The 22,107-nt window shown below is 42.4% G+C and overlaps 1 protein-coding gene across 6 annotated transcripts in view; it reads right to left on the bottom strand.

Moving 5' to 3' along the window:
* The window catches only part of PARP8 (poly(ADP-ribose) polymerase family member 8), a 159,476-nt gene that overhangs the window by 64,476 nt on the left and 72,893 nt on the right, over positions 1 to 22,107 (bottom strand). For 3 of the 6 annotated variants that reach the window (XM_082241864.1, XM_082241868.1, XM_082241866.1), the window contains 4 exons: positions 14,232 to 14,269; positions 12,073 to 12,162; positions 8,543 to 8,613; positions 4,036 to 4,116 (listed from right to left, as the gene is read on the bottom strand). In XM_082241864.1, the coding sequence (XP_082097990.1) occupies positions 4,036 to 4,116; positions 8,543 to 8,613; positions 12,073 to 12,162; positions 14,232 to 14,269 (280 nt within the window). The remainder of the gene's footprint in view (positions 1 to 4,035; positions 4,117 to 8,542; positions 8,614 to 12,072; positions 12,163 to 14,231; positions 14,270 to 22,107) is intronic. The other 3 variants (XM_082241865.1, XM_082241867.1, XM_082241869.1) reach the window with 1 other exon arrangement.

Raw genomic sequence — 22,107 nt, 5'->3', positions numbered from 1 at the left:
TGGCTACAACATGGTCTGATCCATGCCTCACAGTGGTCTACACCCCAGAAGCTGGAGTTGAATATATGCCCTGCCTACTTTCTGCATTAAGGGTTGAGACCAAGGAAGCTGATTCTGCCACTGAGCAGTTGTTTCTCTCAGATCTCCGCCCGCCCTTCCCCTCCCCCCCGGCAAGATCTGGGCAAGTAAATGCTCCCAGAACTCCCCCTTACAAGAAGGAGATGAGAGATTCAGGAATCCCACCAGTTTGTTCTGAAGTAAAAACTGAGAACTTGTGCAATTTCATAGCATCCTTTTTCCTAATGATGTTCATTACTTGTCATCTTAGGCTTCCATTGCTTGACATCCTTCATTCTTCCTTCCTTCCTTCCTTCCTTCACCTACCATCTTCTTTCGACTCTGTTTCATCTTTCTGGCTTTGTCTTTTAAAATTCCATTTCAAAACCTGTCTGCCTGTTTTCCCTCTTGAACGCTCGTTTGTACTAATCCCTCATCTTGCCTCATACTCTATTTGCCTTCGAATATACAATTTTGGTGTCTTGCGTACTGAGTGCCAACAAACTATGCCTCTTGTACTCATTTTGTTTTCCTTTAGGACAAATGTAATTGCTAGTTTGTCCACACCAGCATCCACTTTATTGCTACTTCTCTTGGTTGAATTCCTCCAGGATATTATAAACACACAGAGAGAAAATGATTCATAACACAAATTCACTTTCTCAAAAAAAATAAAAATCTGCATAGCTATTGCCCAAAATTCCACTACCAATCATTTGCTAATTTCATACTGTGTCATTATAGGGTGCAGTCACTAAGCATCACTGAACTTAGTTGTATATGGATGGAGCCAGGAATTTCCTGTTACAGCTATGTCCTGTTTAAGAGAAGCAATAAGAGTTGTCTTGCCTACTGACGAGACTGTCCTCTTAAGCCAGGCACCCCCAAATTCAGCTCTCCAGATGTTTTGGGACTACAGTTCCCATCATCCCTGACCACTGGTCCCATTAGTTAGGGATGATGGGAGTTGTATTCCCAAAACATCTGGAGGGCTGAGTTTGGGGGTGCCTGTCTTAAACCTTCCATTATATACTGCAGTTGTAACTGGATATCCCTTCATGGATCCCTGCCTTGCCGTGGCAAAGGGACTTGAATAACTCAGAGAAGCTATGAACTATGTCATGCAGGGTCACCCAAGATGAACAGGTCATAGTGGAGAGTTTTGACCAAACTGACCAGGAACTGGCAAGCCACTCCAGTATCCCTGCCAAGAAAACTCCATGGACAAAGACAACACAGGAGTGCCTGGTCCATGGGGTCACGAAGAGTCAGACACAACTAAACAACAACAACAACAACAACAACAACAACAACAACAACAACAACAACAACTGGATATACAGTTTGAATTGTTTAAATGGGACAGATGGATTGCCACCTGTCACAGATGCTTTGGGGGGGTCTCTTCAAACTTTATCATTCTATGATCTGCACTAGGCATTTAAAGCCATGTCAGGACAATTTGAACAGTCATGGTTTCCTGAAAAGTATCCTGGGAACTGCAGTTTGGTTTAAAATGCTGAGAGAGTTGATCCCTATTTCTCTCCAAGGGCTGCAATTCCCAGAGTGGTTTCACAGTCAATCCCTCTTCACAGGGAACTCTGGAAATTGTAGCTCTGTGAAGAGAATAGAGGTCTCCTAACATGCTTTTGGGGGTCTGAGGTTCCTTTCCCCTGTTCTACAAGCATCTGGTAGGTCATTGTTGAAGGGAGTACGCTGGATCAGATGGGACTTTGTTCTGATCCAGCAATGCAAGTTTTACCTTCTTATGTAAGGGGAATAAAATGGCAAAGGATCAAAGGCAGAATACAGAGGAGGAAGGTTACACAAAAAGGCCTGCAATGTTCCCAGCCGGCGTTTAGAGGATTTCATAGAGGACAGTCTTTCCAACAATATTTCATTAACGATTGTACAGATTCACTGACATTTTGTTTCAAATGTGCCTTACAAAGGACCTAAAGCATGAGAAGCAACTTCTGAGCACCAAAAAGATGAGTTGAAGAAAGTGCCCTAATCAAACCTTTCATTGTTCTCACAAAAGACACCAGAATGGGGACAGCACTTTCATTCCTCTTTTGGAAAGAGGCTGTGCTAAGTATTTTCAATTCCACTGAGAGAGCAAGAAACAAGGCAGGGGGAAAAATGCAGTCCTGCTTTAAAAAGGAAAAATAATAATAATCAGCAAATCTCAAGGTGAATCAGATTTAAAAGCTCCAAAATGGACACTGCTATTCCGGATTGAGGGGGGGAAAAGTTATGTAACTGACTTTTTAATATTGAAAAATACTGGGGTACATTTTTAGCTCAGTGGGAACCATATAACACCTTGGGGGTTTTTAGTGCCATTTTGTTAAGGCTGAAGTTCCTAAACACATTTACTTGAATGCTATATTCCACTGGAATTACTGGGGTTTTATTTCCAAGCTGCACTATAAACCTATGCATATCTACTCAGAAGTATATCACAGTGAATTCAGTGGGACTTGCTCATAGATAAGTGAGTCTAGGGTTGCAGATGGGTAAATGTGTTAAGGATAAATATATGAAACTCAGCTCTTTAGATCACATTTTAAGATTTTGCTAAATTACTTGGTCTTTTCCAGAAGACAGACTTTGTGAAACCCTTCCTAGGTATGTGTGCTCAATCCATTACATGTGTAAGCATGCATATGTCTTCAAAAATAAGCAGTCCAAAAGCATGAATGTATTTTCTCTAAATAGACTTTGCTAAACCCTCCATTATCTATCTGCTGTCAATCCATTACATGTGTGCGCTTGCATGTGTCTTTTTTTAAGGCTCACCTGCTCCCACCTCCTCCTCTGGCACGGCTGCAATAATAATACTGCCAAGCAGATCAGAAGCTTCTGTGTTCATATAAGATTAACTGCAGCTTGCCATTCTGTACAAACCTATGCAAGCTGTGGTTAAACACAACTATGCTTAGTGGAAAGAAGCCATCTTCAAACCATAGTTAATGAAGTTGGCTTGCTTCACTAAACATAGTTAAAAGTAACCACAGTTGAGTGTTTGGATGACACACTAAACTGTGGTTAATCTAAAAGTCAAAGCTTCCATTCCCCCCCCCCCCATAGCCATACAGGAAGAGGCAATGGGTACACGTGCTCTGGGGGGACTGGGCTTTTTCACAAATGTAGCAAAGGGACCTGTCCTACAGCTTCATAGGCAAGCTACACAGGATCACCGTATTTTTCACCCTATAGGGCGCACTGGCCCATAGGGCGCACCAGCCCATAGGGCGCACCTAGGTTTTTTTTTGGGGGGGATAAAGAAAAAAAATATTTCCCCCCAGGTGCGGGGCTGGGGCAGGGGAAGCCCGAGCTTCCCCTGACCCCAGCCTCCAGAACAGACTGCTATCCGCAAGCCTTGGGAACTCCCGCCGGCCTCCCCAGGCTTGCTCAGCGCGCTCCAGGCTTCGGGATGCAGGCTGCTATCCGCAAGCATGGGGAGCCCACGGGAACTCCTGGGCTTGCGGATAGCTTCCTGAAGCCTGGAGAGCAAGAGGGGTAGGTGCACACTGACCCCTCTCGCTCTCCACGCTTCAGCGAAAGCCTGCATTCGCCCCATAGGACACACACACATTTCCCTTTCATTTTTGGAGGGGAAAACGTGTGTCCTATAGGGCGAAAAATACGGTAATCACTGATATACAATCATCACATGAGCACTGTGATGCTGCAGCTAGGCTTCAAATCAATGAAATCCAGTACTGTGTTATTCCTGGTGCCATGCCACTAAAATCTCTCTTAAGAAGTGATGGCTCAATTATTTCAAAGCAAGTTACCATCAAAACTAGGGGTGTGGGTTTTTTTTTTAAATAATAAATGTTTACCAAATTAAATGTATTTTTCAAAGGGAAGATGAAAAAAAAAAGCTGCAGAGGTGATTTCCCACCTGCACACTCTTCAGATAACTTCTGCTTTTGATTTTTAACAAGATGGATAATTATTCTCTCTTACCTGCCCGCCATAGTAAAACTCTTCTGAGTCATTATCTCCTTCTGAATCTTCTTCAACCGCACTACTGTGCCTTGATTCCTGCTTAAAAGAAAAGCAGATGAACTGAGTAAGCTTGAAATACAGCCTTTTTTACCTTCCTCTTCTTCAACTATTGGAAGCTTGTGCAGCACTAGCTAATTCTGAACAATGAGCCAGGAAGTCCCTGGTTTGAATGATACCTCTGCCATGAATTCACTAGGAAGCTTTAGCTAAGCCCTTCTATCACAGCCCTCTAAGACTTCCCCTATGGCCCTCAGGACTCCCTCTAACCTTGCTTCACATCCTTATTGAGTGGTTTCTTAGCCTGGCTAGAATACATCCTTGCACAGGAATTTAACCTTAATTATTTACAACTTTTGTTTAACCCACAAGAAAGAAGGGCTTTTTCACTAGCTAGGTTCAATTCTAATCCTTCTAACCTCCTTTGGGGTAGGTTTGCGGGTATGGCAGAAGGAGATGGGATCTGCCCATGTGGAAACTCTAGCTCACATGGCCCTTAAATGTAAAATGTATGATGAACTCTGCCAACAATTTTTAGACCATCTATGTATTCCAACATGGAAACCAGAGATGGAGGTTATACACTTCTTATTACAGGGGAGAGACCAGGAGCTCACCAAGACCATAGCTATGTTCCTCTATTTGATTTTTTTGTCACTGAAGTACCCTACAGGATCCTGCCCTTGCTAGAGACCCACAGAGATGAAACAGATTGCTCTCCTCTTCTTCCCTTTGGCAAATTACTGTACTGTTGAAATGGCGATGAGATCACACTGGCTTATTTATTCTGAATGTTTGTAAGTGATGCCAATAAAGGTTTGATGATGATGAATACATACTTTAATAATGCTATGGGATGGAAGTTGGGGGAAGAGGAAGCTGACCTGTGGTACAAAGGTAACACTGCATTTATTGTTCCACCCACTTTTGTATCTGACTCTGCTCGCTATATGGTCCCTGGAAAGTTGCCTAGGAATTAATTGGACCTTTGGGCTGAAAAAAGGTTGCACACTCCTGATCTATAATATGGCCTGTATGTGTGTGAGAGAGGAATAATAATATTGCCAATTTACAGGGTGGTTGAAGAATCATAGCTATGAATGTGACGTGCTCTGAACACTTGAAAGAGCTACACAGAAGTGAAGTGTTGTTACTAAAAAGAAACAAGTCTCTACCAAAGCTGGGTCATTGCCGCGCTCGCCTTAGGCCTCAGAGTATCCCATGTAAAATGGTCAGCCTCAGGGAGGTCAGCAGGAGCTTAGCCAAAGGAAACACCAAAATACCTGACAATGTCATCACACACTGATCTAGGCACTAGGCTATTATTAGCTGTGACTATATTCTTGGGGATTCTCTGAAGCAGTAAAGAGATATCCCAATTTATACAGTTCACAAGTGTGACTGTGTACACAAGCGTGACTGTAAATGGTGCATGGCCCAGGTTGAATGCACAAGATCTCTATATGATCACAACAGCCTAGAAAGTATATGGAAATGGGTGCTGGCTTCCTGTGTGTAAAATGGAATATACCAGATATTAGAGAACCTACCCAAGCAATGTAAAATGCTCATTAACTTCAGTGCAATGACTGCAGCTACATTCTAAATATCAGAGAATTTACATGAAAAGAAATGTATAAAGCAACTCTTTGGGCTCCTTTTCTATCTGTAGTAACTGTGTCAGCTCCTGTTTAATGACGAATTGTTTGACCAATCTAAGGCATGTCCAAATCACACTCAGTATACTCATTCATACTAGTTTTTTTCTCTCTCTCCTTTCCTTCTCTCTCTCCCTCCCTCTCTTCTTCTCTTTCCATGCACAACTGTGTGTAGTATTTTAGTTTATTTTTTGATCCAGTGAATTAGCCTTATGTCATTACTATGTACTAACAGTGACTTGTAACATATGCAGCCAAGGTCCACAAAATAAATAAATCCTGGGCATCTAAATACTTGGTGCTGGCCCCTAAGCATTTTAGCATTTTTCCATTCTTGCAAAACTGTTGTCTAAATGTACAATTCAGACACTGAGAAACTTAAAATAGTTTCCCAACACTTCATGCAATAGACTGTCCCGGAGGAACCCTTCACATTATAGCATGCTTCGTTCATTTCTCTATTTGGAGGAAATTTCAGCATTTGAATAGGTTGCAGAACCAGGAGGACAGCTATTTAAACAAGGATCTATAAACACTGAGCTACACAGAGGACACATAGCAGGTAACTAGCAATGTCATATCCCTGCAGTTTACATAATGACTACATTACTGTATATATTAGAATCCCATTACCCACATTTCCCTCTTTGATCAAAACCATTTTTGATCTAGGCTATTGTACTTTCTTCATTCATGTCTTGTACACAGGTCTGTAACTGAATGGAAATCAGCTGTGTAACTATCAGAGAGTGAAAGCAAGAGAGATCTGCTCAAAATCACATTCCATTTGCCAGCAATTTCCACAGCTTGTGATTCTAATCTTTTTACAGTTATCTTCAAATTCTTGCTTTACAGTATGTGCTTCATGTACATAGACAGGAAAACTGTATTGTCAAGAAGTATTAAACAACAAGACTTTTTTTTTAAAGGATCACCCAATTTTCTGGAAAAAATATGCTGATTTATTTTATTTTCTCCCTATAAGTAACCTTAACGAATGGGGGAAACATGCTGCAACATCTACAGTTCGCCGTAACAAATAAGCCTTCTCAAATGCATCTTCATCACAGATGATCAAATCATAAAATGGAATAGCATGCTGTGAATGTTAGTGGGCACAACTCTTGCCCAATTCCCACTGAAATGAGAATTTCACAGCAGCACTGAATTTTATTAAAGAGAGGCACCTAATAGATTGCACCCCCTCAGCTAAACTATGTTTTTTAAAAATCCTTTTCCAGGCTGTTTGGCTTCAAGGTAGTCTCTGCCATGCAACAAGTTGAGACACTTCTAGGAACATAAGGAACTGCTTTATATTGAGTAAGATCACTGACCAAGCGAGGGAAACAGCACACAGAGTCTCTTTATGCAGTTACCGCATTTTTCCCCCTATAGGACGCACTTTTTCCCCTCCAAAAATGAAGGGGAAATGTGTGTGCGTCCTATGGGGCGAATGCAGGCTTTCACTGAAGCCTGGAGAGCGAGAGGGGTTGGTGCGCACCGACCCCTCTCGCTCTCCAGGCTTCAGGAGAGCCCCAGCACCAGCCCCACAAGGTCGGGGGACAGCGGAAGGCGGAACGCCGCCATCCCGCTGTCTCCCGAAGTGGTTTGGAGGCTGACGGCGGGGAGAAGAGCGTTTCTCCCCGCTGCCTGCCCCACAAGCTCCAGGGACAGCAGGGAGACGCAGCTCGTCTCCCCGCTGTCCCTGGACCTGATCTGAAGGCGGGCGGCGGGGAGAAGAGCGCTTCTCCCCGCTGCCTGCCCCACAAGCGCCTGGGGGGGGGGAATAATTTTTTTTTCTTTATTTCCCCCCCAAAAAACTTGATGCGTTCTATGGGCCGGTGCATCCTATGGGGCGAAAAATACGGTAGATATTTGGAAGATGAAGATTCCAAAAGCTTGGTGAGAGAACCTTTTGTTCTTTCTTCCCATAGGCCCAGTAGAAGAAGAAGAAGAAGAGTTTGGATTTGATATCCCGCCTTTCACTCCCCTTAAGGAGTCTCAAAGCAGCTAACATTCTCCTTTCCCTTCCTCCCCCACAACAAACACTCTGTGAGGTGAGTGAGGCTGAGAGACTTCAGAGAAGTGTGACTGGCCCAAGGTCACCCAGCAGCTGCATGTGGAGGAGCGCAGACGTGAACCCAGATTACAAGACTACCGCTCTTAACCACTACACCACACTGGCTCTCTTTCTTATTTCAGTAGTGCTTTCTTATTTCAACCTGTTTCCACAACCTTAAAATCTCTCTTCTCCCTGCCACCCACTTGATATGGTGTGTGCGAATCAGTTGGTTGCCAGCATTAAAATCAATACAAGTAAACCAAAAACCAAAAAGCAGCTCTCTGAACATGTTCAAAATCTTGTTTTCCCATTTGGAGCTGGAAAGAACTTGGGAGAGATATAATATTTGGCAATTACTGTTTCTGAGCGTTACTAGGTCAACAAATTTGTATTCTAGACCAGATCATAACAAGTGTCTGCAAAATCCCTGGTGATGGAAGATCACACCACTTTTATTTATTGCTTGATTGATCAACTTCTATTTACAACTAGACTATCAGCCAGTCTTCAGACTTTTTATTCACACCAGATAACCTGTACACATAGGTTCCATGGACATAATATCATCCTATTCATTTCACTGGCAGAGACAGTTCATGTGCACATTCCACAAAAGAGTGAGTAGACCTTTGGACAAAAGCTGGGGCTCCTCTGAGCATGCTAACTTGGCAGAAGTGGTTTCTCTGACTTTTCTTAATGTACTCTGCGATCTGTTTGCAAGCACTGCACTAACAAAGCAATACTGTACCTCTCCATTTTCCCTTTGCAACCTTGATTTTATGGATAAACAACAGTTGACATCACTGGTTTTTCGCAATTCTAAAAAAAGAAAAGAAAAAGGGGGAAAGAGGACAAAGTTAGCAGGTAAGGGTGTGAAGGGAAACTTTCTGTTCAGTGACCCTGGACTTTGATATAAATATCTGCAAGACAGAACTAAACCATAAGAATCTGCCTGAGACTGGGTCAGTCTGTCTGTCTGTTCCTGTATGTCTATCTATCTATGACTGTATTATCCACTCTGGCTTAGCAGATCTCAAGAGTGTCTATCAGAAGTCTTTCCCACCTCCACCAACTGGAGATGAAGGTAATGAACATGGGACTTCCTGTGTATGTATCATGTGCTCTACCACTGAGTTATTGTCCCTTTTTCTATTTGATGTGCAGAAAGCAGTGGCACAGGGAAACAGACATGTGGTTCTGTTTTTTATATTTACATTTCAACAACAACAAAAATTAAACAGTTCTCACATATCAAACATTGACTTTTCTCCCCCTCTTTCAGCGGTTCCATGAATTTACCCTCTTTTCTTCTTCTTCTTCTTCTTTTGTATATCCCAGTTAACTCAAATTTATTCTTTTCCTCATCTATTTCATATATGTTTTAGAAACTGCAAGTTTTTCCAGTAACCCTGCTAATGTCTTAATTTGTTTGTAAATATTCAATAAACGATTTTCTTTCCTTAATAAAAAGTTTGTTGTCTTGATTTCTTAATTCTTCAGTTAAGTCTGGCCATTTCTGCATAGTCCATTAATTTCTTTGGCCATTCTTCTTTTGTTTTTTTTTTCCATTTTTGGGCGAATGCCATTCTTGCGGCAGTAGTTGCATACACAGACACAGGGTTCTGGTGCATATGGCAAGGCTAGTACAATAACTGGAAGAATCCTCAAGGATTTTGCTAAAAATCAGATTCCAGACACTGACTTTTCAGTGCCCATCTGTGTTTAGAGAGCACCTTCCCTGTGTACTGCCGCCTTCCACTGAGAATCTTCACATTCCAGCCTGAGGCTGCCAGAAACATCTGGCAGGGGCGTGGAGCCTCTTAATGTGGTGGTGATGATCTGTGTGACAAGGCACTCAAAATGTTACAAAGAGGGTGTGATTAACAAACCACAGGGAGGATGTTCCCAGTGCCATCCCCATGGTAAGTGTGAGGCATCAGCCCCAAGTAAATATTTCATACTCTTGTAAATCTCACATTTTATTTTCCCGCCAGCTAGTGTTACCGTGCTATTTTAAAACTAATGTAGAATGAATGTTCTAATCACATCTGAGTTGTTGATTTTAATTACAATCCCTGTAAAAGCTAATGTGAATGTATTCCAAATATAATTTATACTCTTAACCAAGGAGGTAAAAATGGCCATTAAGTCTGGATGGAAAATACAAAATTAACAAGTTATGTGTAAAGAAAATGGTCTATGTTTACTGTGGCCAATCAGAGCTAGCCTAGCACATTTTGGCATTGAAATAGCACATGGTAGAGAACCAACTCCAACTCCCATCAGCTCCAACCAGCCTGGCCAATAGTAAAGGAAATGGGATCTGTGGTCCAATAGCCTCTGAAGAGCCATTGGTTTCCCATCCATCTAATAGCACAATCTTATACATGTCTGATTGGAGTTCAATGTGGCTTACTCTTGGGTGAGTGAATGTAGGATTCCTGACTATATGTATTATTATAGTTGTTATGCAACACTCTAAGCCCTCAATCTTAAAGCAACCTGCTAAATAATAGCCAGTAAATAATTATATGTTAAATATTAACCAGCTACTCCTCAACAATCCTTCCCAATGTTTTATCATCTCTTATACTTCTTTTGTCCTTTCACTTCCCAAATAATCACCCGCCTGCTACTTATAGAAAGCATTTTGACATCTATTGGCATTTTCAAGGCTTTTTTCTTCTGCATTATTTGTACCCTCAAGTATATTGGGGGAACTTGGTTCCTGGTGTGTCTCACCGGAATACAGTCAGTTCCAGATGATCTAAAACATGGCATCCCAGTCTTCTTCATCTGCTGGTATTGAGTTGTGTAGCTTTAGAAATATGAGATTTATCCTAGGCTTGCATCAGGTCAGATTAGAAAACAAACCAAGAACTTCCCTCCAAAAGGTGGGGAATAGCTTATCTTGCAATCCAGACCAACTTTGCAAAGAAAGCCTACAAAGGCTGAAAGTCTTTCCCACCAATGCCACTGAACTTCAAACCTCTTCCTTCTTTCCCTTAAAAGCCCCCTTACAGACTGGGTCAGTGATGGCACTGCAAATAGTTGTTGAGAGATGGGTTTTTTCTCTTCTTCCCTCTCCAGTGCTCAGGAGCAAGTGGGGCTTTCAAAGAAGAGGGTGTTTGGGCAGGATGAGGACTTCAATGATAGAGAATAAGCTTGGCATTCATCTTGAATTTTAATCAAAGGTGAAGGAGTTTCTGGAGTTCCCGATGCTCAACTCTTCTTTGAAATGAGCACTACAAGACCCCCAAAGCTCACATTTGACTGAAAGCTTGAAGATCATGCTTGATCTTAGGGCTCTTTTATCTGTTCTTCCTTGCAGTCATTTTACCATCGCTCCCAATTGCCATTAATTGCTTTACAATGTTGAGGGCCAAAGGAAACCCTTTGGGGTTACCAGTTCCAAAAGACTCGCTATAAGTCCCACACAGCCAACAAGTGTGAGAACTGCCACTTCAGACTTTACTTCTCAGAGGTTAAACAACATATGTGATAAAAGAAACCTCCCACCCTTATAATAACCACGATGGAGCACAGAATATAGCCACGTCAAAGAAAATCGAAAATCCAAAGTTTAGTCCCCAAAATATCAGTCCTCGGGCCTTGCCTTTGCTGAGTTCCCAGTTGATTCTGAAATCACACCTATCCCCTTACTTACTGATATCTATGTCCTGGCTGCAATCTTCATGTTTCTTACTATGCAAGAGCAGTCAGTGCAGTGCGATTGTGCTATGCAGCTACCTTCCCAAAAGCAGGGCAAGGAAGGCACAAGGTCAGACATGTGTTGGTGCAACAGTAGACTTTCCTCTGGTGTGCCCACATAGTCCTAACCTCCTTGCCACCCAGCCACTGCACTTGTCCTGGTAAGCGGCAGCAACAATGCGGTGGGCAGAGTAGCAGGGTGGCACTGCCTACTGGCTACTACTCTTATATGAATGCATATCTTTAACCTCTGTTAAATTACACCTGGCCAAGTTCTAGGTATCATCAGTCATCCTTGATAGAAGTTGCATCAGTCAGCTGGAAGGGAGTCAGGAATGGATTGCCCTGACTAACAACTGAACTATCATTGGTATAAGACACTGCTTTTCTCTCTCTCTTTTGCCTTTTGATAAGCCTTGGGGAATTGCTGAACAGATCTTCTTCCATGGTTGAAGGAGCTTTCCACTGCCAAAGCCAAGCATTCCCACCTCTTCGGTGCTAAGGTTGTGTTCTGTCTGCCTTATTCAATGCATCACAAAATACAGACTTTGGTCATCTCAGCATTACCTGTAGAAATTCGATGGAAAATTATTGGAATTGGCTCTGTTGTAACTAATACATCTTCATCATTATCTGAACTGGACACGTAGGTATTGTCTGTAAAAGGAAAAAGAAGAACAACAAATGAATTTAATGTGTATAAGGATTTAATGCACAAAGATCACATACACTCCCCAAGCACTCCATGCCATGCATCCATCATTTTAGGATAAAAACAGGCTCATCATTAAGTTCCTGCCCCCCAGCCCAGCAGTAGATACCCGCAATTCAAATCCTGAGCCCTAGAAACCCTGTAGAAGAAATTGCAGCCCAGCACTAGCTTTGACATACCAAAGTCAGAAAGCCAAACTGTGGGAAACAGCCTTTCCTTGCCTCTGATAAATACATGAGAAAAAGCATACTCAATAATCAGTTGTATAGATTTAGGCTGCAATCCATAACCCACTTAGTTGAGGCCTTAAACTACTTTTTTTTCTAGCTGTTCATTGATTTTCAGTCTCATCTGGAAACTAGAAAATGGTTCCCCACCACCACCTGAACCCATTTCTCTTTGATTTATTTGGTTTAAGCCCCCTTCAGGATATAATAAAACCTGAAACAAAGATACCCATTATTTTTTATTTACTTTATCTTGTCTCTACCAGGGCACACCTTGGTGCTGGCACACAGCCTTTGCAAAGGCACATGAACACACTGTTCAGGGGAGAAAATTCCACCCTTCCTGAGTTCAGTAAGTGAAGGATGGGGGCACTCTATCTGCTGGCAATGAGGAGAAAGGAGGCTCAGGTCTCGGAATACCTCTTGCTAGTTTGCAGAGCCCAGACAGATTCTTAGTATAAGAGACAGTGCCTATGTCTGTCACCAGGCATTAGCTCAAGCAGTTATTCATTGGAACCTACTCTTTAAACTATAATGACTCCTAAAGGGCTCCTAAAAGAGTCAGTGTGCTATATTGCATTGATTCTCAGTAATGGAACTTTTAGTTTCCACTATGTGTATTGTTAGCTTGCATGTGTGCTGTAAAGATTTTCCCCATGCACTCTGAAAATTATACTAAAGTTAAGGCACTCTCTCTCTCTATATATATATATATATATATGTACACCGTATTTTTCCGTGTATAACACGACTCTTTTTTTGAGCCCAAAATTAAGAAATAAATATTTTAAACACCAAACAGAACAATTTTGATATTTTATTAAATATTCAAAACACCAGTTTATTTAGTACCGTATATTTGAACATCAAGCAGTGAGGCAAGTTGTGTAATTGCTGCTGCTCCTGTCAGCTCAGTGTAACTCCACTGTAGCTGCAGCTCCAGCTCTCCTGCCTGTGTGTTGCACTTTTGTCTCAGTATTTACGGTATGTACCGTATTTACTCCATGCTGGCAGATGCGAATGTCGATCGAGGAGCTGCGACTGCCAGAGCTGCCTGAGTGTGTGCGCTAGGGGAATGGGGGGTCTGGATAGCCAGGGGGCGGCTGAGGGAACTGGGTGGAAGGGACAATGTCCAGAGTGGGGACTGCTGGAGACTATCTCCTCAGCCAACATGCACCCCTGTCCCACGCACCAACTGCCCCCTCCCACTAGGAAAATTCCCTTCCACTCTAGCACCACACAGTGGCCTTTGATGGTTTCACTTAGCAAACCACTTCACCAGTGGCAGACGAATCATAGCGACATGAGAGAGGCAAAGATTTGTGCAAAAGATCTGAGCCCCTCAAGCCTTTATGAAACATTGTCCATGTGTTATCAAGTGAGACATGAAGATTAGAAACTCCCTTTAGCTTCTGAATGAGATCAGAGAATGGGCCCTTTAGTTACATTGGCAGTAGATTACCCCATCAGTGATGGCTGTAGGCAGAGAAAATCTCTCTCTCTCTCTCTCTCTCTCTCTCTCTCTCTCTCTCTCACACACACACACACACACACATTTAAACACATTCTCTCTCACACAGCCTTTCACAAATTGGATTCCTTCATTCTCACCCTGCCTACAAAGGAAGGCAGAAAAACAGAAATAACAGTGCAAATGAAGTGGCTAATGCAATGTGATTAGCACAAAGGTGATGCAGGGGCACAACAATGGTGTTTCAAATGCCTTCAGCGGAATCTTTTTTAATATAAAAAAAAAAACAGCAGTGGCACGGAAAATAGCACTTTACCTGGATAATCCTCAGAGACGTGCACCGAATAGGATATGCTGTTGAAAAGAAAAAGGAAAGATAGATAAGGAAGACTGTAAGAAGCGGGGGGTGGGACACAGTAATTGTACTGAACTGTCAATGTTTATTTATAGATTTCTGACAGCTCTGTAAGACTACTAGTGTGACAGCTTTCAGAGCATGCCATGCAAACAAATAAATAAATAACCAAACACAGTGCTAGCACTGCTTCCCCCTCCCCCACTAAAATTGTGCCACTCTAATCCAAAACCACATTTCAGGGAGGCGGGAAAAGAGAAAGAATGGAGATTGACTGCTCATGAGCTCAGAGTAGTATTTCTGCACCGTCTCTTCTCTCTTGTCTTTTTTATTTTTATTTCTAAAGGAAAACATATTAGGGCTGCAACCTACAAATCACTTACGAGCAAAGTCCCTGCAAAGATTTATGAATTCTTCCACGACTGCTCTCTTATAGCCTGCAGTCTGCAGTTACATGTACTGCAGCCTTTGGACCCAAACTTATGAGCGCAACTGGTGAAGGAGTAGCCTGTCCCTTCAATGACAACTATCATTCACTTACTGTCTTGGGTCTTTCTTTTTTTAGGAAGTCGGGGAAATTAATCATCCTGCAAACTGTGCGACATGTTCTTTTCCTGAAGGAACATGCCATAGCTTGTTCTTTATGCATTAGTCTCCAGAAAGCAACCCTATACGGAGTCAGATTATCAGTCTATCTAGCTCACTTTTGTCTACACCAAAATCTTCAGCCTTTTCAGACCCACCTTTAATCCAAACATGCATTTTTGGACCCATCTTCTCTGTGCCTTTGTAGGGTGGCAGTCTTGCTACTATGACTCATCATAGATAAGGCCATGATGAGTACTAACCCACCGGCTGAAAACCAAAGGTCTACAATGACTGCCAGCAGTTCTCTAGGATTTCAGACGAGTCTTCCTAGCCCTATCTGGAAATGTTGGGGAATGACCCTAAGACCTTCTGCATGCAAAAGAAGATCCATTGAGCTACAGCTTATCTCCTTAAGTCAGACTATTGGTCTACTGAACTCAGCATTATCCATCCTCACTAGCAATATCTCCCGCTCTTCACCATACGGTTCTATGGCCAGTCATAAAAGTATAATACACATTTATAAAAAGAAAACAATTACAGTTATTTTTTAAAAAGATAAGTAAAGCAAGTGAAACCATTCCAGCCAGAACAGAACAGTATAGATTCAGCAAAAGAGGTGCATCCCATAAAACAATGATGGACTCCACTTTCAGTCCATTATTTGAAGTCTGGCCACTGGTCAGTATTGTGTTTAAATGGCACTGGGCAATATTAAAAGTGGTGATTAACCTGCAATGCCACATTCATTGCAGCATCTGATACTACAACCAATGACCATGTGTGTGTGAATTTTCTCACCAACTGGTGCCACAGTAGCTAAAGTTGGATCTGAATCCTGGCAAAATTACTCTAGCCTCAGACTTTTAAAGGGGGAGACTGAGCATCGCTGTCTACCCTCCCATACATTAAGAGTATGTCTGGCTTTTACCATGGGACATGAAGGATGTACTAGGCTGTGGGTACCATGTAAAGGAATATGTTCACAACTGTGTTCATCATACTTCAGAATCCAGAATTGCATAAAACACAACATGAATTACATTTGTACAAAGTTATGCATAAACCAATGGAATGTAATCAAAGGTGCAAATTGTGAAAAAAATATTGTAATTATTGTAATTCAGGCATCATAATATATCAAACTGAAGTGTGATAAGAAGCCACAATGAGTTGTGGGCTTACATCCCCCACCCCCTTCCCTTCTGGTGCAGCTGCAAAGAACTTTTAATTTAGCATTACATCTAAACCTTAAACTGTGGTTCATGTCAACTATGAGCTGCTTTGACTTGCCAGCTCCATAACCAATACTTTGAAATTGATTTGTTTACAACAAACCATACTTTCCAACAAACAAATTGCCAGGTTCAGTTGACACAACAAACTAATCAAAGGTGGAAACTAATCTCCCATCTTCCTCCACATAGCCAAGCCAAAAGTGGGAGGGGATGAGCACATGAACCCAGAGGTGCTTGAGAGAGAACTTTAAATAAAATAAACGATCCATTACTGGTGCTTTAAGAATATTCAGTAATTTTAGAAATACTAATAAAAAAAATGTTCCTGGTGCCAGGAAAAATGCCCACTCTCATTGGAGAAGATTTATAAAAATGTAGAGGGTAACATTAAATCAATGGATGACCTCTTTGCTAAAATTTGCAGCAACTATTCCAGGTAATGCAAACAGAAGAGTCTGTTAAATTGATGGCATGAGCTCAGTCTCGCCTAAAACTGCTGACTCTTTCTGCATGGGTACTTGTACAGCTGTTGGGTGCCACCATTTCTTATTTTTGCACTAGTTCAGTCTTCTTACTGCTTAGTAGGAAGACTGTGTGCACCGCTTGTTTTGGTGCCTATGAAAAGCTTAAATAATTATTTACATTAAATATTAAACAAATGTCATAATGTCCCCCAAGTAGACTCTGCCGTTTCAGCACCTTGTGAAAATGATAGGTGCTTGCTTTGATCTGTTTTGCTTTAAGAGGAAGAGTTCTTAGGGGGGGAAAGCTTCCCTTGCCCCACTTATTATTCTAAATCAACAATGGATCCAATTTTTTAAGGATCTTATAATATGAACATAGAAAGATGACTTATATCAAGTCAGACCACAGGTCCATCAAGCTCTCCATAATTTCAGCCGGACGTATTTCTCAGCTCTACCTAGACACATGTGTATTCAGAAGCTGTTTCCATCACAGGAGGTAAGGTATTTCTATCACTGCTGGTAGCCTTGTTCTCCATAAATTTCTCTAATCCTCTTTCAAAGCCATCCAAGTAATCTGCCAATTCATAGCAAGTCAAGTGTCAACAATGGAAACACCAAAGAATAGAAGAAATGGAACCAGTGGGAATTTGGTTCCAGCAGAGGGGGAAGAAGTGAAGAAGGGACATGTCAAGCACCACTCCTCCATTTGATAGTGATGAGATAAGAAAAGGTGGTGGTCCACCAAGAAAAAGCAAGTCATAGAATTGTAGAGTTGAAAGGGACACCAAGGGATACCTAGTCCAACCCCCTGCAATGCAAGAATCTCAGTTAAAGCATCTATGACAGATAGCCATCCACCCTCTGCTTAAAAGCCTCCAAAGGATAGTCCACAACTCTGATCAAAATAGGGATCATCAAAGAAACAAAGTTTGAGAACCACTGATCTAGGACAAATAATTTTTCCTTCACCTTTGAGCATACTTTTGTATGAGTGATACAGAATAGGTGGATAGAGATACTGGGTACTATCCAGTATTATTCAAACTTAAAGAGTATGCCAGCTGAAATCAATTGCTGTAAGTAACTTGAATTCTTGGAGTTGGATGGGTTTACTCTAGTAATGGGTGTCACTCCCAGTATGTTTTCGAGCACAATTCAGAGTGTTGGTGCTGACCTTGAAAGCCCGAAACGGCCTCGGCTCAGTATACCTGAAGGAGCGTCCCCACCCCCATCATTCACTGAGATCCAGTTCTGAGGGCCTTCTGGTGGTTCCCTCACTGCAAGAAGTGAGGTTACAGGGAACCAGGCAGAGGGCCTTCTCAGTAGTGGTGCCCACGATGTGGAACGCCCTCCCATCAGATGTCAAGGAAATAAACAACTATCTGACTTTTAGAAGACATCTGAAGCCAGCCCTGTTTAGGGACGTTTTTAATGTTTAATGCTGTATTGTGTTTTTAATATTCAGTTGGGAGCCGCCCAGAGTAGCTGGGGAAACCCAGCCAGATGAGCAGGGTATAAATATATTATTATTATTATTATTATTATTATTATTATTATTATTATTATTCATAGTTTAAAGAGAATTCCAACTCAGTGCAGAGCAGCTAAAATAGAAAATAGAAAAATAAAATAGAAAATATTGAACTGGATGACTTTACTATTGTTTCTGGAGAAAGATGCAATAATTCAGTGAAATATAAAGGGGGGGGGTGCTTTTCTGGCCCAGATCATTTTTGCACTTATTGTTACTGGAAATCAGTAAATTAATGATGTGTTGCAGATATCCTGAAGTGGAATCTTGCATGATGAACAGTGTGATTTATATATAGCCTCTAGCTTATCCCATAGTCACTGCATACACAAAAACTTTCCAGTGGCTCAAGGTCTCTCAAGTGTGATGTCACAGCTACTGCCTACAAGGTGCTGAGAAGCTGCCTTATGGGAACATGGACAAGGGGTGCAGCGAGATATGCTCTGTAATACCTAGACTGCCCATAAGCAAATTTGTCATTCTTTGGGCTGGCAAGCTAAACCACAGATACATGATACATGAGCAAGAAGCCAGTTGTGCGTTGAAAATTTTTCGACCCCCTCCTTTGCTACAGTGCCTCTTGGTGGAACACAGATGCTGAGTCAAAGGTACTGAACATTTGCATTTTTCACTAAGAATAATTCTCACAGTTAGCTTGTCCATGTGACTCAACCACAAGTGAACTAAATGGCAAGTATCACTTGTAAATTGATGCTTGAATTAACCTGCCATGCAAATGGACCGGTGGCAAGCTTCTGCTGCACAGCCACCTCTGCTTTGCAAAGTTTCCACTACAAAAGAAGCTCACAGCAATTCCACTTCTAAGATGCTGTTTATAGCCTCACTGCTAACAGTCACTTGTTTAGGGCATTAGGATGAGAGCACCTTGGAAGGTCATATTCGCTAGTCAAACCAATCTGGTAAAACGTTTTCCTTACTTCTCAACAGTGGTGAAGGCTTCTCTAAAATTCTGGCCTCTCTCAAAGGAAGGATGAGCAATTGCTAGGGGGGGAATCAAGATCTAGAAACATAAAGTTGGAAGCAACCTGAAAATTCAGCTAGACAAACCCCTTGCGTGTCGAGGTCCCCAGGGCCACCTCAATAACTCACACATCACACAGGAATTTTTGTTTAAGGTTTTTGGCATAATTTTGGCTACAACTTTATTAAAATACAAAAATGTGAGTGGTTACTTAAGCATTGGTTGCGACTATCTGCCCCCCCCCCCATGGGGGACAGACTGACATTCCGCATGCCTGCGAAAGTCAGAAAAGGGGAATACACTTGGGGGTAGTGACAGAGCAGGGAACCCACCCTCAGCCCTCCCCAAATGCAACCTGGAGCTCTTGCAATGGCCCGAGCCCCCTTGACAGGGTGGACAAGTAATAGTTAGCCCCTGATTCCTTTAACGGAATCCCTTGCAGCAGCATTAGAGAGGCAGGCACAGCCAATCCATGCCCCTCAACCAACCAAACCATAAACCAATGCCTAACGGCAACCTTACAAGTTGTGACGATTTGCTATGCAGTAGGCAAAAACCAAATGGCCCCAGCCATTCAGCCAGATGGACAAAATTTCTACCGGGCCCCTGCCCCAAGAGCAGACGACCCCATGACAGGCATAGCAAGGTCAAAGCGAACAACCCTAAATATAGGGGGGTGGGACGGGCAATCCGATGCACGGGTGAAAAGAGGAAGCCCTAGCCTTGTGCAAGGAGTTTTAGCATTTCTGGCTGTCAATCAACAAATGGCAACATTAACTTCATCCCAACAACAAGGGAAGCCCAATCGCATCAGTGGCCAGCGATCAATTAGCCCGCCCCCAACTTTGGAGTGTCCTGGTGGCCCCCACCGCAACACGTGCTCTCCATGAAGGAGAACACGCTTTGCCATATAAGTGGCTATCTAGCCTCTGCTTAAAAACCACCACCTTTTCCAGGTAATCTGCTCAACACTGTCAATCAGCTCAGGCCATCTAGCGAGACCTTTTTTGCCCCAACCCAATTTTGGATGTCTCTCAATGCATAGCACTTTTTTTTCCTAGTCCTAGTCTCCAAAGTTCCTAACACAGTGCCAATAGCCAGTGAACATTTACTGTTATGAGTCGCTCGGTTCCTTTATCATCATTCTGATAAGCACTACCTTCTATATAATTTCACTCTCTTTCATGTTTATTTTCACTTAGGGAGACCTTAGGGAGACTCAGCGTTACTCACACAACAACAAAGTCTGTGATCCTCCCCCACTCGGCCAGCTCAAGAATAGTGTTGACTACCAAACGCTGTGTTATGACCAGAGCTGCAGCAGCTTGGAGATGAGTGTTGCTTTTGCTCTCCCTGGGAGTTGCTGAGCTCCCTGCAATCCACTCACGAAGGGTGCAGGATTGGAGCCACAAAAGGCAACAGCAAGAGTGGCAGCAGTAAAAAGAGGATTTGCAAGTACCTGGCGTATGTTACAGGCACTATTGAAAAGATAAACGACAACAGCCGGACAGCAACGCAGAAGAAGGTCAGTCTATGGCAGGATAATATGTACATTCTGCAGCTGCACCACCTAAGCACAGACTGTTGACACTGCGTATGCTGTTTGGCATATTAAGAATGTCAACTTAAAAGTAAAAAAAAGAAGAAACCTGGTAGCAATTAACCTACAAATATAGGTTTTTATCATTCACATACCAATGTGTGGATGATCAATATATATACAGTAAAACCTCATGTTACATCCCCTTCGTGTTACATTCTTTCAGGTTACGTCCCACGGCGACCCGGAAGTACTGGAAAGGGTTACTTCCGGGTTTCACCGCTTGTGCATATGCAGAAGCACAAAATGACATCCCGTGCATGCGCAGAAGTGATGAATTGCAACCTGCACATGTGCAGACGTGCCGCTGCAGGTTGCGTTCTTTTCATGTTCCGAATTGGCCTCTGGAATGGATCCCGTTCGCAACCAAGAGGTACCACTATATCAAGGAATCAGACCAGTGGGACTGCACAAAACTCTCCCTTCCTCATATCCAAACATACCTATTCAATCACGTCCACACATAACACCCACAGACCCTCCAAGCATCAGATTTTCCAGGGACAGTTCCGCTTTTCCTTAGGACGTCCCTATTTGCATCAGAGAAATACGGGAGGGTATAGCTGGATGTCCCTATTTTCATTCATTCCCATACATAACACACACCTGTTCATTCATGCATGCACCAGTTCATTCACTGTCTCTTTGTCCCACTCTCATATACACCGCCCATCCACTGAAGCCAATGGGAGACTTTTCTCCTCAAACCTCTTTACTGCACAAGGGGGTTAGATGAGGAGACGATTTCCCCATCCCTGCTGCAGTTAAATCTCATTGGACTACACAGTATTGCAATATCATCCCATTCATTGCATAATCACTATTTAAGGACTACTACCCTAGGGAGGGAAGAAAGAAAAGAAAAGAAAAAAAGAAGAAAAGAAGAAAAGAAAAGAAAAGAAAAGAAAAGAAAAGAAAAGAAAAGAAGTTAGGTTAGTGAAGAGACCTGTCCAGTATCACAGGTTCAGAGGCATAAATGCACAAAGGTCATAATGAACAGGGTTAATGTGAATGGGGAAAGCAGAACAGAAACCATATGGGAAGTAGAAAGTCCTGTGGTCACAGGGTCAGGCTTCACTGCTCTGCATAATACCACACTCCTTTCTCACCATGACAGAAGCCAAATAAATTATGCAAAATAAGCAAATTAAGCACCTTTGCATACAGAAGCTTACAGAATCCAGGCGTACATACATGAATTTGTTCTTTTATTTTATTTTTCTTTAAGCACAGACCACTGATAGTCCCGCTTGGAAATAAAAGAAGCCATAAGTATCTGAGGAAGTCAGAAAGGTAAAGGTAAAGGGACCCCTAACCATTAGGTCCAGTCGTGACTGACTCTGGGGTTGCAGCGCTCAACTCGCTTTATTGGCCGAGGGAGCCGGCGTACAGCTTCCGGGTCATGTGGCCAGCATGACTAAGCTGCTTCTG

This window comes from Podarcis vaucheri (genome assembly GCF_965113315.1).
Source record: "Podarcis vaucheri genome assembly, chromosome: 11".
Lineage (NCBI taxonomy): Eukaryota > Metazoa > Chordata > Lepidosauria > Squamata > Lacertidae > Podarcis > Podarcis vaucheri.
Note: the sequence above shows the minus strand (reverse complement) of the source record. Positions and strands in the feature narration are given on the sequence as shown.